The 20,006-nt window shown below is 44.9% G+C and overlaps 1 protein-coding gene across 1 annotated transcript in view; it reads left to right on the top strand.

Moving 5' to 3' along the window:
* Positions 1 to 4,123: 4,123 nt before the first annotated feature.
* The window catches only part of LOC308083803 (forkhead box protein O6-like), a 48,908-nt gene continuing 33,025 nt past the window's right edge, over positions 4,124 to 20,006 (top strand). Inside the window, exon 1 of the mRNA XM_080426185.1 lies at positions 4,124 to 5,080. Coding sequence (XP_080282311.1) covers positions 4,532 to 5,080 — 549 coding nt within the window. The 5' untranslated portion in view covers positions 4,124 to 4,531. The remainder of the gene's footprint in view (positions 5,081 to 20,006) is intronic.

Raw genomic sequence — 20,006 nt, 5'->3', positions numbered from 1 at the left:
ATTGCTGCTGTAAAACATATTGATAATCATCCCTGGTGTGCAGGAGACCATGGGAAATAATACTATTTTGTCCTTGGGTGATAACTATGTTTTTAGATTTTTTTATGATTTTTTGAAAGATAACATTGAAATGGATGGGATTCTGTAATATTTCAATAATTTATTATTAATAATTGCTGCTGTAAAACATATTGATAATCATCCCTGGTGTGCAAGAGACCATGGGGCACATTAATATTTAGTCATTGGGTGATAACTATGTTTTTTGATTTTTTTTATGATTTTTTGATAGATAACATTGAAATGGATGGGATTCTGTAATATTTCAATAATTTATTATTAATAATTGCTGCTGTAAAACATATTGATAATCATCCCTGGTGTGCAGGAGACCATGGGAAATAATACTATTTTGTCCTTGGGTGATAACTATGTTTTTTGAATTTTTTATGATTTTTTGAAAGATAACATTGAAATGGATGGGATTCTGTAATATTTCAATAATTTATTATTAATAATTGCTGCTGTAAAACATATTGATAATCATCCCTGGTGTGCAGGAGACCATGGGAAATAATACTATTTTGACCTTGGGTGATAACTATGTTTTTTGAATTTTTTATGATTTTTTGAAAGATAACATTGAAATGGATGGGATTCTGTAATATTTCAATAATTTATTATTAATAATTGCTGCTGTGAAACATATTGATAATCTTCCCTGGCGTGCAGGAGACCATGGGAAATAATACTATTTAGTCCTTGGGTGATAACTATGTCTTTTGATTTTTTTATGATTTTTTGAAAGATAACATGGAAATGGATGGGATTCTGTAATATTTCAATAATTTATTATTAATAATTGCTGCTGTAAAACATATTGATAATGATCCCTGGTGTGAAGGAGACCATGGGAAATAATACTATTTTGTCCTTGGGTGATAACTATGTCTTTTAAATTTTTTATGATTTTTTGAAAGATAACATGGAAATGGATGGGATTCTATAATATTTCAATAATTTATTATTAATAATTGCTAATTTAAAACATATTGATAATGATCCCTGGTGTGCAAGAGACCATGGGGCACATTAATATTTAGTCCTTGGGTGATAACTATGTTTTTTGAATTTTTTATGATTTTTCGAAAAAAAACATTGAAATGGATGGGATTCTGTAATATTTCAATAATTTATTATTAATAATTGCTGCTGTGAAACATATTGATAATCTTCCCTGGTGTGCAGGAGACCATGGGAAATAATACTATTTAGTCCTTGGGTGATAACTATGTCTTTTGATTTTTTTATGATTTTTTGAAAGATAACATTGAAATGGATGGGATTCTATAATATTTCAATAATTTATTATTAATAATTGCTGCTGTAAAACATATTGATAATCATCCCTGGTGTGCTGGAGACCATGGGAAATAATACTATTTTGACCTTGGGTGATAACTATGTTTTTTGAATTTTTTATGATTTTTTGAAAGATAACATTGAAATGGATGGGATTCTGTAATATTTCAATAATTTATTATTAATAATTGCTGCTGTGAAACATATTGATAATCATCCCTGGTGTGCTGGAGACCATGGGAAATAATACTATTTTGACCTTGGGTGATAACTATGTTTTTTGAATTTTTTATGATTTTTTGAAAGATAACATTGAAATGGATGGGATTCTGTAATATTTCAATAATTTATTATTAATAATTGCTGCTGTAAAACATATTGATAATCATCCCTGGTGTGCAGGAGACCATGGGAAATAATACTATTTTGACCTTGGGTGATAACTATGTTTTTTGAATTTTTTATGATTTTTTGAAAGATAACATTGAAATGGATGGGATTCTGTAATATTTCAATAATTTATTATTAATACTTGCTGCTGTGAAACATATTGATAATCTTCCCTGGTGTGCAGTAGACCACGGGGCACATTACTATTTAGTCCTTGGGTTATAACTATGTTTTTTGAATTTTTTATGATTTTTTGAAAAAAAAACATTGAAATGTATGGGATTCTGTAATATTTCAATAATTTATTATTAATAATTGCTGCTGTAAAACATATTGATAATCATCCCTGGTGTGCAGGAGACACTTGGGCACATTAATATATAGTTGTTGGATTATAACTATGTTTTTTGAATTTTTAATGATTTTTCGAAAGATTACATGTAAATGGATGGGATTCTGTAATATCTCAATAATTTATTATTAATAATCGGTACCATAAAATATATTGGTAATAATCACATATTGTAAAGGACACACATTGGCAAAATAACATTTAGTTGCTGTTTGAGAACTCTGTTTTTAGATTTTTTTAAAAGATTTTCCCAATAACTACATTGAACTGTAATATTTCAATATTTTATTATTAATAATTTTTGCAGTAAAACATTTTGGTAATAATCACAGACGAGAACATTAGACACAAATAATGTTTTTAGATAGTTTTATTACATTTTCACATGTATATATTGAAGTGGATGGGATTTACGATTTCATTGAACGCACCATCAGTTCGCCTAACCGTAAAAGGCCACGTAGTTGCGCAGCAATTTTTGAAGCGCGGCTAGTGCGACTGTCTCTCTCTGAAGTGCGGCCAGCGTGACCGCAGTCTCCTCCTCCTGGATTAAAATCTGGGGTCACCTAATCTCTCATGATCTGAGCTAAATCTGTTTAATCGCAATAGAAAATTAGCATATAGGAGTTGTGTGCAGAGCAGAGGTGAAGCTATACCAGCGAGGTCTCTGGAGGGCATTTGGATGCTGTAATAATAATAAGTAGTATTATATGGTGGAGAAATTAGAGTTTTGATTAAGGATTTGGATTCATGCATCCTCCTCTCTAGGCTATATAATCAGTGGTGGGAAAAGTACTCAAATGTTTTACTCGGGTAAAAAGTATCAATAGGCTACTACTGCAATGTAGAAATACTCTGTTTACCAGTAAAAGTCCGGAATTAAAAATGTACTTGAGTAAAAGTACAAAAGTATTGGCATCAAAATGTACTTGAAAGTACCAAAAGTAAAAGTACTCATTGTGCAGGATGTCCCATTTCACGCGTTTTCAAATGAATAAAATGTTAAAAAATATGTTCCCGAAATGTAGCCTATAGGGCTGAAGTGGGTAATGTATGTTGTGTAATAACAATCCAAATCTAAGTAACTAAGTTTTCAAATAATTATAGTGGAATAAAAGTATAATATTTGCCTATGAGATGTAGTGGAGTAGAAGTAAAAGTACAGACAATTTGAAATTCTCCAGTAAAGTCAAAATACCTCAAAATTGTCCTTATTAAGTACAGTACTTGAGTAAATGTACTTAGTTACTTTACACCGCTGTGATTAAGGATTTGGATGTGTGCGTCCTCTCTCTCTGGGCTTCATAATGAATATGATGCAGAGAGGGGGAAAGAAGAAGAGAGAGCTATAGGGATGCTTTCTCTCTGTAATCATGTTCTGGAGGAGTATTGATTTCATGAGCGCATTCCAATTGGCAGCATCTCCACTACAGCAGCCGGCGCGTCATCATCCGTTCACATCGACGAAACGAGTTGTAAGCAAATGAGAACATGTGTGCGAGTGAGAAAGAGAGAAAGAAAGACACACTACATACGAGTGTGTGTGTGCGAGCCGAGGGCCGGGAGGAGTATAGGATATAATAGTGATAGAAGTCTCTCTTTATTTTTTAAATCAACGTGAAAAGTGGACTATTATTATTGCTTATACTGGACTCTGTTGTTTTTTCCCCCTCCCTCATCGCTGACTTGGAATCGGAATCGATTTGTAATTCGTCACATGCGTCTTCATTAGACGCGCAGAGAGCAGACAGTTTGGGTCGCATGTTGCCCACACGGCTTAATCCGCACAGACTTTATTATGGAAGATTGAATAATTCACGGTAATCACCGCATATTATCATCGCCTGGCTGGGTTGGATGCCCCCCTGATCTTGCAACAGCAGCCCCCCCGGTGAATCCCCCGGTCTGCTGCTCGTTGTCTTCTGGCGGAATTTATCGACGACAGCGAGCAAAATATGCCCCTTATCTGAATGATCATCTGTTGCTGTATACTAGACGGACTGAGCAGCAGCCTCTAGACTGGCGCTGCTGCTGGCATGCATTTGGGATTGTCTGGTTCTAGGTGATGTAGACTGTCAAATAATCAGCCAATTATTGGGCGATTATCGCACATTTTACTCCAGGTAAAATGGACGAAAGGCTGCTGTTAATTTTATTACTACTAAAATCTTTACACGCAAGACGACTGTGATTTTTTTTCTCTCTCTCTCTCTCTCGCTTGCTTTCAGTCATGCTCCGTCTCAGCCACCGGCTCCTACATTGAATTGTTACTTATTGAATCAGACAGTATAGGCTTTAATATCACGAGACTGGATTTCAACGCGAAGTGATATAATATCGAACACAAATACGGGGGGAAATCGTGGAGATTATTGCTCAACATTTTCTTCAATTGATCCGTTATCCCATCACAACCGAAGCCCCCAAATGTTGATGATGGAGGACGGCGAATTGGAGGCTCATCAGGTTGATATCGATTCGGATTTCGAGCCGCAAAGTCGGCCTCGCTCGTGCACCTGGCCGATGCCTCCCTGTCCGGAGGATTTCCCCGGCGGCGGCGGCGGCGGCGGTGGACACGAGGGGGTCATCGGTGGCGGGGGGGGTCTCCCTCAACTGGCCAGCATCAAGGTGGAACCGGAGGAGGACATCCCCGCCTGCCGAGCGGCGGGACGAGTGGGTGGAACGCCGGGGGAGGTGAGGCACCCGGCCGGCGCCCCGCCGGCTCCCACGGGCGCCCAGGCGACGCACCCGTGCTTGGCCGGCGCGGCGCTCGATGTCACCGGGCAGCAGCTGCGCAAAGCCAAGTCGTCGCGGCGGAACGCGTGGGGCAACCAGTCCTACGCCGACCTGATCACCCGAGCCATAGAGAGCACCGTGGAGAAAAGACTCACGCTCTCGCAGATATACGACTGGATGGTCCGTTACGTGCCCTATTTCAAGGATAAGGGCGACAGTAATAGCTCGGCTGGATGGAAGGTAAGGCAAACGGCAAGGCGTTAAGAAAAAAATAATAATCACACACCCGAGTCAGTGTAAAAGGGATATATATATATATATATATATATATATATATATATATATATATATATATATATATATATATATATATTTTAAAATATATTTATTTGGCTTTTTCTGCCTTTATTGATAGTATACAGTAGTATACTATGGGGAGTGACACGCAGCAAAGGCCGCCGGGATCGGGAGTCGAACCCGCGACACGCTGTCAGGCTATAGGCGCCCGGACCACTATACACACCAGCCGGTCGGGGCCGGGAGTTTGACATATTAATCACACACACACACACACAGCGTGTCCAGTGATAATGCCAAGTATCATTCATATTCAGTGGGCCCATTACAGTTCCCTCAGCCCTCGTATTGTAACATGTGTCATGGGATTCTGCGGTGGTTACGCATGAACGGTGCCATGCGTTATCTTGTCTTAGTTCATTACCGCCGTCAGTCATTCTAATGGATCATTGGTGGCAGAAAGGGTCTCGGCACATGCTGCATGTGACATGGCTTTACTTGTCCCCAGCTGCAAGCTCTACTGCTTATGAAGGGCCAAGCACCTACTTGGAGAAACAAACAAAAAGACAATGACCATGAAAATACAAGCAAACAAGCTGTTTTCTTTCCATACTTGCTTCCATTGTACCCTTTGTCTGTACAGTATATGACGGTGACATTTTAATGCAAATAGCCACAGACAGTATTCCTACTTATCTCTCCAGAGCATGATGTAAGTCAATTTGCAGGTCAGCTTTCCACATAATTTGTAGCACATTCAGAAGGGGGTTCTCCTCGCTCCACTGCCATCACTGATGTAAGGGAGGCCTGTAGAGTAACCTCCTGGACATCTGCCCGGGGTTATCAGCCTCTCCTCGCCTCCCCTTGTCTAATTACTTTTCATTATGACCATCTCAGGACAGGACGGAAATCAGCGAGGCTGCAGCGCTCGCCTTGATCTCTGCTGCAGTCTGAGATGAATGGCTGATTGTCAGAGGGAATCAACCTTCATGTGTCAGGTTTACACCTGACAGGTCTGTCGCTTCTATGGCAACTGTCTGAAAGGCATGCATTCATCTCACTGTCACCAGAAAACAGTGTTGTGCATAGTCAAAAACATCATGGGTCGTGGTACGTGTCCTCAACGACTGAAGGCTGTGTAGCCTGAGCCTTCACATACATTTTATATTTACATCTTACTGAGAGGAACTTGTGAATCTCACCAAATATGCACCTGTTGTTGTTGTTGTATTGCCTGTTGCATAAGGCAGAACCTGTCACGACTGGAGTTAGTGGAACAAGCCCCCCCCCCCTGTCTTAATCAAAAGCGCCTGACTGCGTCTGTAAGCCAGTCCCATTTCAGCTAACTCTTGCAGAGGTGTGTCTACAGGTAGACTTAACTTCATTATCCCCTTACTCGCACTAGCACCTCCACCTAGCCGCTCAGCCATGGGCCCACTTTATCTTTAGCGCCAGTGTCCCAGTCTGCATTTATGAAACTGCAAATTAGCGGTTTGACAGTGGAAGCCTGAGGTCCAGGCTATTTCAGGCCACAGGCGAGACGTGGGGCCCGTTCCAGGTAATGACAGGGGATTAGGTAAGTCGTTTAAAGCAGGCAGTAACAGGGCTGACCTGGTTTCAGTCAGAGACAGAGTAGTAATGTAAACATACACTTAGAAGTCACATGTTAAGCCATGTTGACACTTCCAATCAGGAAGTGCCTATACAGCAAGTGTATGTGTGTTCAGACAATGACCTGCCATAGGGGTGTGTGTGTGTGTGTGTGTGTGTGTGTGTGTGTGTGTGTGTGTGTGTGTGTGTGTGTGTGTGTGTGTGTGTGTGTGTGTGTGTGTGTGTGTGTGTGTGTGTGTGCGCGCATGTGTGTGTGTGCGCATGTGTGCGTGTGTGCGTGCGTGTGTACATGTGCATGCACGCGTGCGCCCTCCCCATGAAACTCGTACACCCAGACAGTAAACTCAGCTGGCTCCACTCAAAATTAGCAAAAATCTGAATAGTTAAATAAAGACCTGACAAGCTGTTCTAAAGGGCTCACGAGGCCTTTCACTAACATTTCGAGCAGGATAAAAAATATCAAGTATCTTTTGCTTTGCATATTATGACATGGCCCTTGTGATACTCGATAATAATACCATTTAACTTGCAAATGATTTCATGAAAGGAGGCAATAAATGAAACATCCCAGACAGGTTTTGAATATTGTCTGTTTTGAAGAGAAATCAATAGAAGCAGTGTATGTACGGTGAGCCTGGGGCAGCATAGTCAGCATTTAAACCAAGCAGGACGAGGTCACTTCTGTTCCACCAGCTGGCCTGATCTCTAACCACAAGTTCACACCCTGCGTCCTTACAGGCATGCCAGCCACCCGTAATCCCAGATGCAGAGAACAGAATATATGTAATTTTACAATTATATAATGGCATTTTATTTGGCGACGACGCTCTTTGTGGTTTGGAAAAAGATGGCTTGCATCACCCAGCTACAGCTTTTTATCTCCAATCAATGTAAATATGCACCGGCAAAGCATTTGATATGAAACAAGTCTGCTTTTTTTTTCCTTTTAACCCCATCGAGGGAGGGAAGGGGAAAAAAACAAACAAACATAAAAGACACAACATTGATGATGATGAAATGAAATGAAATGCGATGGTATGATTTGGTGGTTTACGTAGGCGAAGAGGGAGATGGATGGATGGTTGGACACACAAATCGACAGACAAACGGATGTCTAAAGTCTAAAAGGACCAGCCAGGGATTGGTTTCATTAGAAGTGGCCTGTACTACAGTACCGTATGTGTGTACACAACTCTTCTAAGGATAGTAATTCTGCCCCTAAAAGCAGATAGGGTGTAACACATTAAAACCACCATCCCTCCGGTTGCCAGGGATTTGAATTTGGCTTGAGGCTGCAGTGTTAGACAGTCAGTACCCCTAGATGGCACAGATAAACTCCTGTAAATACCTGCTGGACTCAGAGGTTTCTGGGAAAGGCAGCGGTATTCTGGGCCATAGCTTATTAATCGCCTCCGTACCAGTGGGAGTCTGCGTGGAGTCCCGTGTCAGTGAACCCTCTGACACAGCGTGTCTGTCCAGGGTACTACCGGTACTACTAGTTAGTCCACTGTAAAACCCAGGGTCCATTTGTACTCTCCCAGAGTTCAATGTACACTCAGGATTTTACTGCTTAAAGCACAGATTACTTGTAAACTCTTCTCGTGGGGTTCATTTGAATTTCCCAGTGTGCTGAAAAACCTGCAGCGCTTCACCATAAATGTGTAGAATCTTTGAATTTAAGTTGGCGATTAATTTGGTAGCTTTGCCTGTTTGTGTGATGTATAGGCAATTATATTTGAGCGTACCAGCATGCACGAGTGCAGGCACCTGCATATTTGTGTGTGTATGAGAGAGAGAGAGAGAGAGAGAGGAATATAGAGTATAGGCCTGCATGCGTGGGAGCAGCACATGTCAATTGCAACAAAGCGACAGGGTGGGTAGTGGTTGTGTGGTGTGTTTATGCATGTGTGTGTGTGTGTGTTTGTGTGTGTGACTGTGTGTGCGTGCGCGCGCTCATCTTTGTGGGGGCTAGCAGAGGAGGAGGGGCTGTCTACTTCTATAGGCGTGTGGGTTTGGGCCCAGTGATTGGTCTGACAGCATGTCACTGCAGAGAATGGTGCGCAGTCTAGCTCTTGACTCCATAATGCTTCTAATGGTGGGGTTTTAAGGGGCCTCGGCATTGGGGAATGGCCTGTAGGCGCTAGCAACTTCATTTACTTCAAGGACGCTCAGGGAACGCCTTTGTTATGGGTCAGGGGTTGTTGCATTATGCGACTGTCAACATGGATAGTTGTGGCTTGCGTACATGAAAAATGCCAGAGATTAATCAATAGGATGGATTTGGTGGCGTGTGTGTGTGTGTGTGTGTGTGTGTGTGTGTGTGTGTGTGTGTGTGCGTGCGTGCGTGTGCGCATGTGTGTGTGAGAACATTACAAATGTATCTGTAACGCGTTAACGGACCCCTGAAAGTGTGAAAGCGATCTGGTGGCCATGTGTGTGTGTGTTTTTTCCTGATGTCAGGTATACTGTGGTGTTTCAGCGTGCGTCTGTGTGCATTTCACACATTGCAAGTATATCTGTGTGTCTCTGTGCTGTGCCTCTGTCAGGGCTCGGGGCGGTCAGACGCCAGGGGATTGTGTGGCAGGCAGGTCCACACGAGTGCCAGTGAGTCGGCCAGATGATTCTAATCCAAAGTGACTGGGCCGTTATTTATAATGTGTCTTTAGGTTGTGCTCTGCGCGGGGCGAGCAGGCCAAAAGGTCAGGAGGGTTCCTGTCTTGTTGACAGAACTCGGAGCCAAAATCGGAGCGATAGGAAGAGTTCAAAAAGGAGAAAGAGAGGGCTATGACCAAGACAGACGCTTAAAAGACTAGAGAGACAGCGGGAAGGAGGTGTGTGTGAGTAAAGTGGGAAAGGGAGGAGAAGGAGACAGGATATGTTTCAGTGCTAGGTCTAGGTTTATAGTCTTATCTTCTGCAAAGGAACATAACCCCTGTCTCCACAGTCAGTAGACTTTATAGCCGGGGCTGGATCCTATCACTTCATCTAATTGATTTATAGGTAAAGAGACAGACAGAGTCTCATAATGCTGTCAGTATGCACGGGCCCCAGCAGCTGCAGAGGAGAGAGACACTTGGCAAATACGAGGGATACGGATGTCAAATGCATGGCGGAGAGAGTGTTTGACAGAAGCTTAGCACCGAGCGGGAGAGAGACTTGAAACTTTAAGCGCGCGTAGGAATGCGCTCGTGTGTCTGTCTATACGTGCTTGTGCGTGTGTAGAATTTGTATGCGTGTGTGTGTTGGTATCTGTTTGTGCATTTGGGTGTGTGCGCACATGCATGTGTGTGTGCGCACACGCACGCTTGTGTGTTGCCTGACAGTGGGTGGGTGTGGAACTGTGGATCTAGGGAGCTGGAAACTATCCTAGACTTCAGCTGATTCATATTTTATCCTCACTCTTGGCTCGAGGAAGCCAAGTAATTTGAGAGATAGAGACAGACGCACCGACACACACACACACACACACACACACACACACACACACACACACACACACACACACACACACACACACACACACACACACACACACACACACAAACACACACACACACACACACACACACACACACACACAGATATTCCCAAAATGAAAGCATATGATGGGCGCCGGGCAGATTTATGGCGGCTGATTATGAGCACCTAACGCCCGATTTATACTTGGTCGTGCGCCGTGTCACGCACCGAAAACAGCAGATCTACAAGCTCTACAATGTGGCGCGATGCAACGCGTTGTGAGCTTGTAGATCTGCTATTTTCGGTGCAAGACACGGCGCATAGCCAAGTGTAAATCAGCCTGTACATCGCCACTTGGCTGCGGAGGCAGGTTAGGTTCAGGCGGCATACTGTATATTCAGGTTGAGCCGGGTTTCCGGTGCCAAGAAAGCCTGTTTTGTCGCCGCCTCTCCCACGGCAGCCTTCAGGCAGCCATGGCAGTTCATTTCTCAGGAAAATGATTAATGCACATGCAAATTACCCCAAAGCATGGGCGCGCATTCAAATACGGGTAGACAGCGATCAGGAGACGGTAATGTGAAAAACAATATAATTTGGGCTTTGATATGACTTCGGCTGACTCTTATCACTCCATCTCGCAGACAACCGCACTATCTCTCATCTATTTTCTCGCTCTGTTCTCCTCTCAGCCCCGTCTCTCTCCTCCGTGCCTGTCAGCCCATACGTTTGCATTGCATTCTATGCATTCTTTCTGTCTCGTGGTTTCTTGGCGCGAGGGCCAATTGAGGTGAAGAGCCTTTCTCGAGGGAGCCGTGGCGGCGGGATTTTGAGCTTGAGCAGAGAGTCTCCTGCCAGTGATCTAGACTTGCCTTAAGCAGCACGCCTCTCCTTATCTCCAAAGAAATCTCATATCTCCCATTATCTGGAAGATAATAGGATAACAATACAGGATCCCCCCCCCAACATTAACCCACCCCACCACCCCCACCACCTCGACTCCTCTCCGCTGCTCGGTCTCTGAGGAGCCAAACACCAGTGGATGAGAATGTCAAGTCAACAATTTGACCGGGATTCGAACTGATTTGAATGTTACGTTTCAGATTAACTGCAGTTGAGCCAGTTGAAACATCTCTTACCAAGCCAATTACCCCATGACTCTGGCTTTTTCTGCCGTTTGGTGACATTTCTCAGAATATTGAGTAGTCTTCTGCTGTTTTTCCTAAAAGAAAAAAAAAAGGAGAAAAGAAAAAGAAAAAAACTGAAGAGGCACAGCGGAGTGAAATTCTCATTCTTTTAGCATTGCACTGTCACTAAAATTAGGGTGACAGTTTCCAGTATTCCCTCTGGCTCACTCACTCGAGTCAGACAGACACCACACACACACACACACACACACACACACACACACACACACACACACACACACACACACACACACACACACACACACATACACATACACATACACATACACATACACATACACATGCACACACGCACACACACACACAAACTTGCGTGCGCACACTCCACCATGCCTCCACAAACCACCCATGGAGGAACACTCTGTTCTCGGGTGGGGTGAGCCATTTTTGGGAGAGGAGGGGGCACTACTTTGGGCAAAAGTTACTGTCTATTGTGCTCTGTTTTTTGCTCGTCCGATTTGATTTTGCAACCTGACTTTCTTGAGGATTGGCTCTCCGGGGAGGCGTGGCATCGTTTAGGAAGTGCCCATGGATTTTCGGCGACACCCTTTTTTTTTAACAGCTGTGAGGAGCTGAGGACTAAACTTTTGGGGTTTTTCCCCTGGGGTTTTATGAGTTTTGCGTCGGGGAGAATGCGACGGGGGAGGGTTCCAGCGTTACACTAGTGCCAGATCCTCTGAACACATCTTTGTTTATTTCCCAGGAAACCATTTACCAAACACATGGGAGGGTAAAGAAGAAGGGGGACAGAGAGGGGTCTTCCTTTGTAGGAGTCTATCTTAGGGAGCGCTGTTGAACGCAGTGAGTTACTGACATACACGCACAATGCCCTCATTCCAATAAAGCGCCATTTGGATTCCCAGAGTCCCCCCTCTCAGCTGGCCTCCGGTGATGCCATATCAACACCAATAAAAACTAGGATGTGGTTCACCCCCGTGACTTGGAGTACTTTCTTCCGTCTAATAACAGGCTTTTGGATTCACTACTTACCTCATTCACAACAAGGCCTTGTTTTGAAGTTTTGTTAAATGAATTGGATTGCAGTAGAAATGAATGCTCCTTGGAATGAATGGGAGGTTATGCTGAGTTAACAGTGATTATTCCACAAACGTACAAACCCCTCGAAATAATAGCTTTCATCTCCGCCAGGGAAATTTTCATTTGGTGTATTGTGTGTGTAAGACGGGGTAATATGTAACAAATGACCAGTGGACCGATAAATGGCTGACGTCTCAGAAGGACGATGCTTTTTAACGTCTTCATAATAGACCTTGTCAGTGGAATTGCGTTGCTAGGGAACAGCTTGGGTCCAAGTTTATTTCTTGTCAACTACTGATATTCACAAACACTGCAACAGGAAATACGTTTGGACCCATTTAGAACAGTGGTTCCCCAACCTGTGGGCCGGGGCCCACTGGTGGGCCGTGAGGATATTGCAAGCGGGCCCCCAAATACTTGGCAAAACACAAAGATTGTATTGGAAACATTAATATATAAAAAAAATAATGTTTAAAAATGTCATGGTATTTTTTCTTTAAGACCTTGGAAAATTTGTTTTCATTGTGATGCATGTACCAATAAATAGGAACTTGAAGTATTCTTCGTTGGTTGCATTGATTCAAGCCGGAACACAATTGATTGATCATTAAAATAAACATGCTCTGTAAATGCACTCCCCTCCCATCTGACCTCTTAACCTCCTTGTTAAGTGGTCAGACGGATGGGCCGTGAAGTTGCGCGACCGCTTTTCGAGATTTTCAAACGGGCCCTCATCCAAAAAAAGGTTGGGAACTGCTGATTTACACATGTTCCTTCAGCACAATTAAACTTTGGTGGAGGTCTGGGGTTGTGTAATTACCTTGCCATGATGTAACAACATAACCAAATATTGGTTTGGATAATCCATTTTCAATCTAGGAAGCAGCCATTGAAGATATCTCCCCAATACTTAAGAGTTACACCAGGGCAAGGATACAACCTGAACCTCTACCAACGTTTTTATTGTGTTTTAAGCAGCAGCCCTGTGGTGTTACACGGAGTAATAGGTCGAATGGAGGCGCTTTACCCTTTAAGAGATATCTCTCTCGAAGAGCAAGATGTTTGACATTGGTGATGAATTCATTCAAGCACTATACGCTAAAGAAGTCTATTTTGATATGTATGAAAAGCCTGTCGGAGTCTGCTCTATTATGACAGCGGATGAAGTGCTATTCTGTGTTGGCACAGTCAAACGTCCACTTGTGTGTAAAAGGTTTTGCTGGATTCACTTGCAGTAGGTGTCTAAATTAAATAAGTGAGCTTTCAGGGGGTTAAAATGGTCCACCTCTGTGCATGCAGTGCACACACATGCTTGTCTGCATCTGCATGTTTGTCATAACGTGTGTGTGTGTGTGTGTGTGTGTGTGTGTGTGTGTGTGTGTGTGTGTGTGTGTGTGCGTGTGCGTGCGCATGCGTGTCATGCATGCACAAGTATATGAATTCTGTGTGTGTCGCCCATTCTGTGTGTATCTGTCAATGGAGACATAAGTACAACAGTATCTGCCCCGCTTATGTGTGTGCGTGTCTATCGGTGTGAGTGTGTGTGTGGGGTGGGTATTTGTGTGTGCATATATGTATGTGCGTGAGTTTGTCCGTGCCTGTGTGTGTGTGTTGGGGGGAGGGGGGGGGGGGGCTGATGGGCTCAGCGGGAGCTGGGGTCCTGGGGGAACAGCTCTCGTTAATAATTCAGACGAGGCTCATTATCAAGGCAGCGCAGATTTCTCCCTGATTCCACCTTAATTGCAGGCAGCCTGCTCCACTCAGGCAGGCAGTAGTCATGCTGGGTCGCCTCTCTCTCTCTCTCTCCTATCCTCTCATCCTCCTCTCACTGTCTCTCCCACTCTCTCTCTCTCCATCTCTCTCCCCATCTCTTTCTTTCTTTCTCTCCCCTCTCTTCTGTCGTTTCCTCTCGTTTAGGGGCTGCAACGATCGATTAATTTCTCTGTGATTATTCTATCGATTAGTTTTTCGATGAATCGAATAATTGAGATGCGTGTTTTTTTCATATTAAACGCGTATACATCAACGGATCGATCAACCACTTAAGCGCTATTTAATGCTTTATCGCACAATGGCGTTGTGCAAAAAAATAAATAAAATAAAACGTTTAGCCCATAGTGACATGCCCAAAATATGGAGCGACTATAAATGGATTATTTTAGTAAATTATTCATCGATATTGTTTTATAATTGAATTGTTGCACCCTTGCTCTCGTGCTCTCTTTCTCTCTCTTCCTTCTCCCTCCCTCTCCTACCACAGGGAGAGTCGCTCCACTGTGTTCTGCTTTGTCTCCCATACTCACCCTATGCCACAGTGAGAGGACTGCCCCAGGCTAGCCTCGCCTCCCCGCATTAGTGTATTACCTTAACAGCCACGGCACGCCATCAGCACGCTATTTTCGTTTGTACTTAAAGATGCGCCTCATATATTCCTGATTCGATGGAGGCCAAATGTACTGTTCAGCCGTTGTTGTTCTCATTGCGGAACGTGCTATTGTGTTCTTTTTCTACATTGCATTCCAGCTTAACCACATGAACCCTAACAGTATTCATATTCTGGGCATGTCGTAAATAGGCAAACATTTGGCGAGAATAGACGATTTACAAGCTCATAAGGCGGCCGTAAGCTTGTAGAGTGACTATTTCCAGCGAAGAGATTTGGTGTAGATGGAAAAGAAAGTAGGGTGCCTAGCATAGACCCCTGGGGTGCTCCAGTCAATAGGGTTTTAAGTGGTTAAAGCGGTCAGAAACACTGAAACACATTGTGTGTTGTGAGGCATTATCTGCTGCAGGGTGTTGTTTGAAATAGTAGGCAATAAGGCTGAACATTACTTAAGCAAATAAGTGTGTCTTTTGAACTGCCGATGTTTCAGGTGATAAATTGCAATTCTCTTTCTTTTATGGGAATGAAAAAACGAAAGTAGCTGAATGAACGTCACTGGATATGTTTAATACTACGAACTCTACATAATCATTTATAGTGATAGTCACTCCACCCGCTCCCCCTCCCTTTTAAATCGGCAGGGTGTGGGCCTGGGGGGGGAAATGAAAGTGGGGGTTTCAACACCCTTTAAATATGTTGTGTGTCCGTTGTGCGGCGCAAATGCACGCACAGCTAAACGTCACTGCAAGTGTGGACCGCGCCAGGACCATTTGTAACCCTGAAGATCCATCTAAAAGATTAGCGCCATATCATGTGCTATGATATATACTGTGTATTGTCTAATGTGCTTTGCTTGGTTATAGGCCCGGTGACATATTATAATGGTCTTGTATCCTCGGAATAGCTCGTAGCGTATTATCATAGAAATGACACTACGGAAGGCGCCGCGCGACGTGATTGATATCGGCACTGTCATAATACTCCTCTTTATGCCCATCTATAGGCTTATGTAATGTATCTTGTCTTCATAATTTACGTTGACTGATGGGTCTCCATTGAATCCTTTGTCATTCCCCATGGCTCCGCTGAAGCCCCACAGAGAGTGTCACATAATGGGCCTGATCTTGTCATACATGTATATGAATATTTCAAACCCAGCCATTGTTACGTGGGAGGGTGTGTTTTTAGATAAACAATGCCAGACGCTTCTCCCTCTTTGCTCGTGCCAAGATGGAGTGCACGCAAAGTCGTATTTCTCCCTGGCCCACAGAAGAAAAAAAAATACCTCCCTTCCCACAAATCATGGTGGCCATATTTCCTAATTCAATTTTTCTCCTCGTCGGATATCTCTTCCTGTATGCAGGGGATTGATGGCTATGCCCGTCTCTCTGTGTGTGTGTGTGTGTGTGTGTGTGTGTGTGTGTCTCTGTGCACAAGCGTGTGTGCGCGCATATGCATGTATTGTTCTCTGAGTGTATTTGTAAGTGTATTTTTGTGTGTGTGCACGTGTTTGTTTTTGCATATGTTCCATTGTATGTGCCTGTGTGTTTGTGTGTGTGTTATGTGTGCATGCCTGCATGGGCGCATATACGTACTCCCCTGTGTGTGTGTGCATGTGTGTGTTTCTGTCCGTGTGTGTGTGTATGTCCCTGAGAACTGGGGATTGTAGCGTGTGTGTGTGTGTGTGTGTGTGTGTGTGTGTGTGTGTGTTTTGTGCAAGTATATTCCAGTGTATGTGTCCCTGAGAATGGGGTGGGTGTGCGTGTGTGCGTGTGGATGATGTATGCCGGGCTAAACGGCGTATTTCACAATGCTTCGTCTCTGGAGCATTTCTGGCAGCCGCGTGCCACGCCTCACGCTCGCTCTCTGGCCCTGTCCATCACACGTCCTGTCAGGAGCCAAAAAGGATTGAGGTTGGAGGAGGGAAGGCAGAGAGAGAGAGAGAGAGAGAGAGAGAGAGAGAGAGAGAGGAAGAGAGAGAGAGAGAGGGAGGGAGGGAGAGAGGGAGAGAGGGAGTGTGCGTGCGTGCAAGGTCTGTCTATCAGTTTACCTGAGATCCCCCATCCAGCTCGCTGTGCCGCCCCTGGGCCCACGCGGGGTCAGTGGAGGGGACGGGGGTCCGGACACACCAGATCAGAGCTGCATCCACACAGTGGGAACGTAGTTATTGTTGACTGATGGGAATGGCTGCATAGAGACAGAGAGAGGGAGCAGGGAAATGCAAGGGGGCGGAGGGCGGTGAGAGAGAGTGTGGATGAAAGAGAAGGAGAGAAGAGGACAGCGGAAAAGAGAGGGTGAGTTATGCTCGAGAGGGGGTGCTTGTTATGCTAATGCCCGGTGGCATTAGCCACCTGAACCGGGTCGCCCGCCCACAGGCTGATGGATGGCGCCTCCGGAGGTCACGTCAGGCTAGCGGCCCGGTCTGGAGGTGAAGCAGCACCCACCTACCGAGCCGAAAAAGGTAGAAACCCACCTCCTCCTGTTGTGCCTTCTCTCACTGCGTGTGGGAGGATGGACGGTGCCTGGTTTACGGTATACTTGGTCGTACGATGGTGTCACATTTGTCAGGGGTGTAAAGTAACTAAGTACATTTACTCAAGTACTGTACTTAAGTGCAATTTTGAGGTGCTTTTACTTTAAGGCTGTAATTCCAATGTTCAATACTTTTACTTCTACTTCACTACAAATATTGCACTTATACTCCACTACAATTATTTGAAAACTGTAGTTACTATTTACTTTGCGGATATAAATTATTATATTATAAAACATACATTAACCACTTTAGCCTTGTTTTATACATAGGCTATTTGAAAATAGCAGATCTACAAGCTCACAACGCGTCGCGAGCTTGTAGATCTGCTATTTTCAAACATTTTAGTACTTTTACTTTTGGTACTTTAAGCATATTTTGATGCCAATACTTTTGTACTTTTACTCGAGTAACATTTTGAACACGGGCCTTTTATTTGTAACAGAGTATTTCTACATTGCAGACAGTATTGATACTTTTACTTAAGTAGAAAATGTGAGTACTTTTCCCACCACTGCACATTTGTACAAGCCCACGACGTGGCTCACAAAGCTTGATTGGCTATTTCAGTGTGTGTGTGTGTGTGTGTGTGTGTGTGTGTGTGGGGGGGGGGGGTGGGCGTGTCACAGTACTTAGGTGAGTAATCATCCGTGCATATAGTATACATACCTACAGATCGCAGTGTCCGTACGGTATATGTTTTACAAGCGGCGGATGACCCACGTGTGAACAAATCCTTGTGAGATCCAAGCATATGTCTTCAGGCTGGGGGAGTTATACAGAACTGTGGCTGTGGGCGGGGGGAGGGGGGGGGGCAACATGGGGGGGGCGATGGGGTTGTAGTGGGGTTATGGTGAGGTGACTCTGTATACCGAGACCAGCTGGGCCTTAAACTCCCCGTTCGTGGTGGTGGGCGGCGGCGACGCGGACGGCGCGCTCGCTTGGCCCCCCCAAACTGCATTTGTATGTCGGTGGCGTGAATGTGGGTCAGGCCACGCGGCCGTGGGTGTTTAGTATTCTGACCGTGTGAGGCCTCCACTCTGGAGTCTGAGAGGAGAGAGTAGCCCTGAGTGAACCTGGCACGCCTGCCTCGCTCTCTCTGTGTCTCTCACTGTCGTCCACCAACCTGCTCCCCCCCTCCACCCCCACCTTCTGTTTTTCTCTCGCTGTCTCTGGTGGAGCCTTGCTGCTGCCTTTTTTTCTCCTCCATCTCTCTCTCTATCTCTCTCTCTCACTCACTGTCTCTCTCTCTCTCTCTCTCTCTCTCTCTCTCTCTCTCTCTCTCGCTCTCTCTCTCTCTCTCTGTCTCTGTCTCTCTCTCTCTCCCTTGTTTACTCCCGGCGCCGAGAGCCTTTTTCTATCCCCTCTCTGTCTTTCTGTCTTTTTTTCCCCTTGTCTGCACCCCAGGCTTTTTTCTTTCTAGCCTTCTCTCTCATCCCCCCCCCCCTCTCTCTCTCTCTCTCTCTCTCTCTCTCTCTCTCTCTCTCTCTCTCTCTCTCTCTCTCTCTCTCTCTCTCTCTCTCTCTCCCTCTCTCTCTCTCTTTCTCTCTCTGTCTCACACACTGTCAGTCACTCCCCTGCCTTTCCCTCCTCTCCTCACTTGTTCTATTTCACACTCTCAGTCCTCTCCACAAAGTAGCCTTTTATCACTCATTTATCTCTTCCCTCACTCATTTCTCCTGCTCCTTTCATGTGCTTTTGAAATCCCCTTTTCATCTCCCCTCTCTCTCTCTCTCTATCTCTCTCTATCTCTCTCTCTCTCCCTCCCTCTCTCCCTCTCACTCGCTGTGGCTCATTCAGTCGTTCTTTTATTATCCCAAAACTAAAGTGATAAATGGCTCCCTTTATTCTCTGTAAATGTCACTCGGGGAATTGTCTCTGCTCATTGATTGACTGGAGTAGACTGATGGCCACACACACATGCACGCGCACGCACAGACACGTGCACGCACACGCACGTGCATTAGGCACACACACGTGCCGCAGAGAGGGGGGGAGAGAGAGAGAGAGAGAGAGAGAGAGAGAGAGATTTTAAAGAGACAGAGACAGAGAAGTGAATCTGTCAGTGGAAGGCCAGCTGTACGTGTGTCGTCTGGTCCAACATCTGGCCCTCTCGGAGCCGTCGCTCTGCTCCGCGCCATGGCTGATGCATCATCGTCTGCTAGGCTCACCACGGTGCCAGCGGTGGGTCGTCGGCCATGACGCATCGATTGTCAACAGGACCTGGCAGTCGCAGGCAGCGAAGGCCAGGGAAGCCACACACACACGCACACACACACACGCACACACACACACACACACACGCGCACGCACACGCACACGCACACGCACACGCGCGCGCGCACACAAGGAGATAAATCTGGAGACAGTACAGAGGCAGCACTGGTCTTCTCCGTTTTTCTTCTTCTTCGACTAAACCAGAGGTTCTCAAAGTGTGGTCTGGGGACCCCCAGGGGTCCTTGAGGGGGTTCCAGGGGGTCTCCAGCTACAGTAAATGATTCATATAGGAACCAAATGGACCCTTGCAGGTCTGTAACTCTGAGAGTGTACAAATGGAACCAAACGGACCCGTAAGGGTCCTTTTTGGGGTCCAAGCTGGGGGTCCTTGAAATTGTCCTAAACTGATGAGGGCTTGGCGAA

Source organism: Gymnoscopelus braueri (assembly GCF_963280865.1).
Source record: "Gymnoscopelus braueri genome assembly, chromosome: 4".
Classification (NCBI taxonomy): domain Eukaryota; kingdom Metazoa; phylum Chordata; class Actinopteri; order Myctophiformes; family Myctophidae; genus Gymnoscopelus; species Gymnoscopelus braueri.
Note: the sequence above shows the minus strand (reverse complement) of the source record. Positions and strands in the feature narration are given on the sequence as shown.